General features: G+C 55.2%; 1 protein-coding gene across 1 annotated transcript; it reads left to right on the forward strand.

Annotated features, from left to right (window-relative positions):
- Nucleotides 1-213: 213 nt before the first annotated feature.
- BBA_10336 (uncharacterized protein) lies at nt 214-1238 on the forward strand (the record flags this gene model as incomplete). The annotated part of the gene is made up of 2 exons (XM_008605433.1): nt 214-1108; nt 1156-1238. The coding sequence occupies 2 exons, from the start codon at nt 214-216 to the stop codon at nt 1236-1238; spliced, it is 978 nt and encodes a 325-aa protein (XP_008603655.1).
- Nucleotides 1239-1349: the final 111 nt, after the last annotated feature.

Below are 1349 nucleotides of genomic sequence, written 5' to 3' on the forward strand. Positions count from 1 at the left end.
TTCAGCGACACCGAGAGAAACAGAATTTGGTTGCGACTTTGTTCAGCCACCGAAGTCTGCTTGGTGCCTTCGCTGCTCGCCTTCTTCGAGAACCTCAAGTACCTGCAGCCTGCAGCGGTCTGCATGCGACGACTCGTCCACCTAGAGAAGGGAGAATCCATACGATGTGCCTTGGAGAAGGCATTCTCTCCGGGTGATGGCAACGAGTGCGTCATGCAGACCTCTTCGACATCCTTCACGACCATTCCGATCAGTGCCGCAGATTGCTTTGACATCGCGTACCGACAGTTGTGGCTCTATGCCCTGCGCGAGCAGCGGGACATGCCAATCAAAAGCAAAGAAAAACTGGCGACGGCGAAGATACGACAGGCCGATGAGGTCGTGGTATCTCGATTCGCGCGTCTGGCGCAGAAGCTCGGTTTCAAATCAGATGAGATCAAGGCCTTAGTGCAAATGAACCCGGACCAAGAGATTGCGCGTCGACTGCTGACAACAGCCAGAAAACCAGAGGAATTCGAATTCGACGATATCAACGCCAGTATCGATACTGTCGCGGATGTGCTGGCCACGGCGCGGCCAATCTCCGCGCAGCTATTGACGGAGGATGATGAAATCGATTCTGTCGAGAAACCACCAGCCCTGTGCGGCCAACCCCATGCAGCGGACCATGCTCGGGATAAAAGGGATATGTTCCTAGACAAGCTTCACGGGCCAATGCCGAGACCTCGTTTGCGTTTGACATCCATCTTTATTCAGCGATCAGCATACTTTGCCCTCTTCGGCCAAGACCTCGGCATTTCCGTGGCCGGTCTGGAATCAACGGAAGACACGCACATGCTTGACCATAGCAGTAGCCACGAGCAACGTTTGCCACTGCACGTCGCAGAGCGACGAACAAGCGCCCACAGAAGCACGGAAGAGCAAGAAGCGAGGCTGGCACAGCTGGCGGCAACAGAACGACAGCTTTCTCGACACGTTGCACAGCTGAGAAACGACATGGCGCTCCAAGAAACGAGACTTCTTACACTGAGGGGTGAAGAGCAGGAGGCGCTTCAAAGGCTCAACAGACTGCAGCAAACAGAAGCCGAGCATACGCTTCGTGTAGAGAGTCTTCAGGCCGACGAGCAAAACCGACAAAACGAAATTGTCGCGCAGGAACAGAGACGAGCCAATCTTGGCGACCAGATCCGGCTCGATCTCTTGAGTCCCGGCGAGAAAGAGCACCTGGCCACTGTTGAGAGAGACGGGGAATTCCCTGACCACCACACATCCTCGCGACCGGAGCAGGTATCGCTGGTGGAAGACTTGACGGCGGAAAGAAAAAGACTGCAGGCCGTGGTGGAGCATCT

Source organism: Beauveria bassiana, assembly GCF_000280675.1.
Source record: "Beauveria bassiana ARSEF 2860 unplaced genomic scaffold BBA_S00137, whole genome shotgun sequence".
NCBI classification, from domain to species: Eukaryota; Fungi; Ascomycota; class Sordariomycetes; order Hypocreales; family Cordycipitaceae; genus Beauveria; species Beauveria bassiana.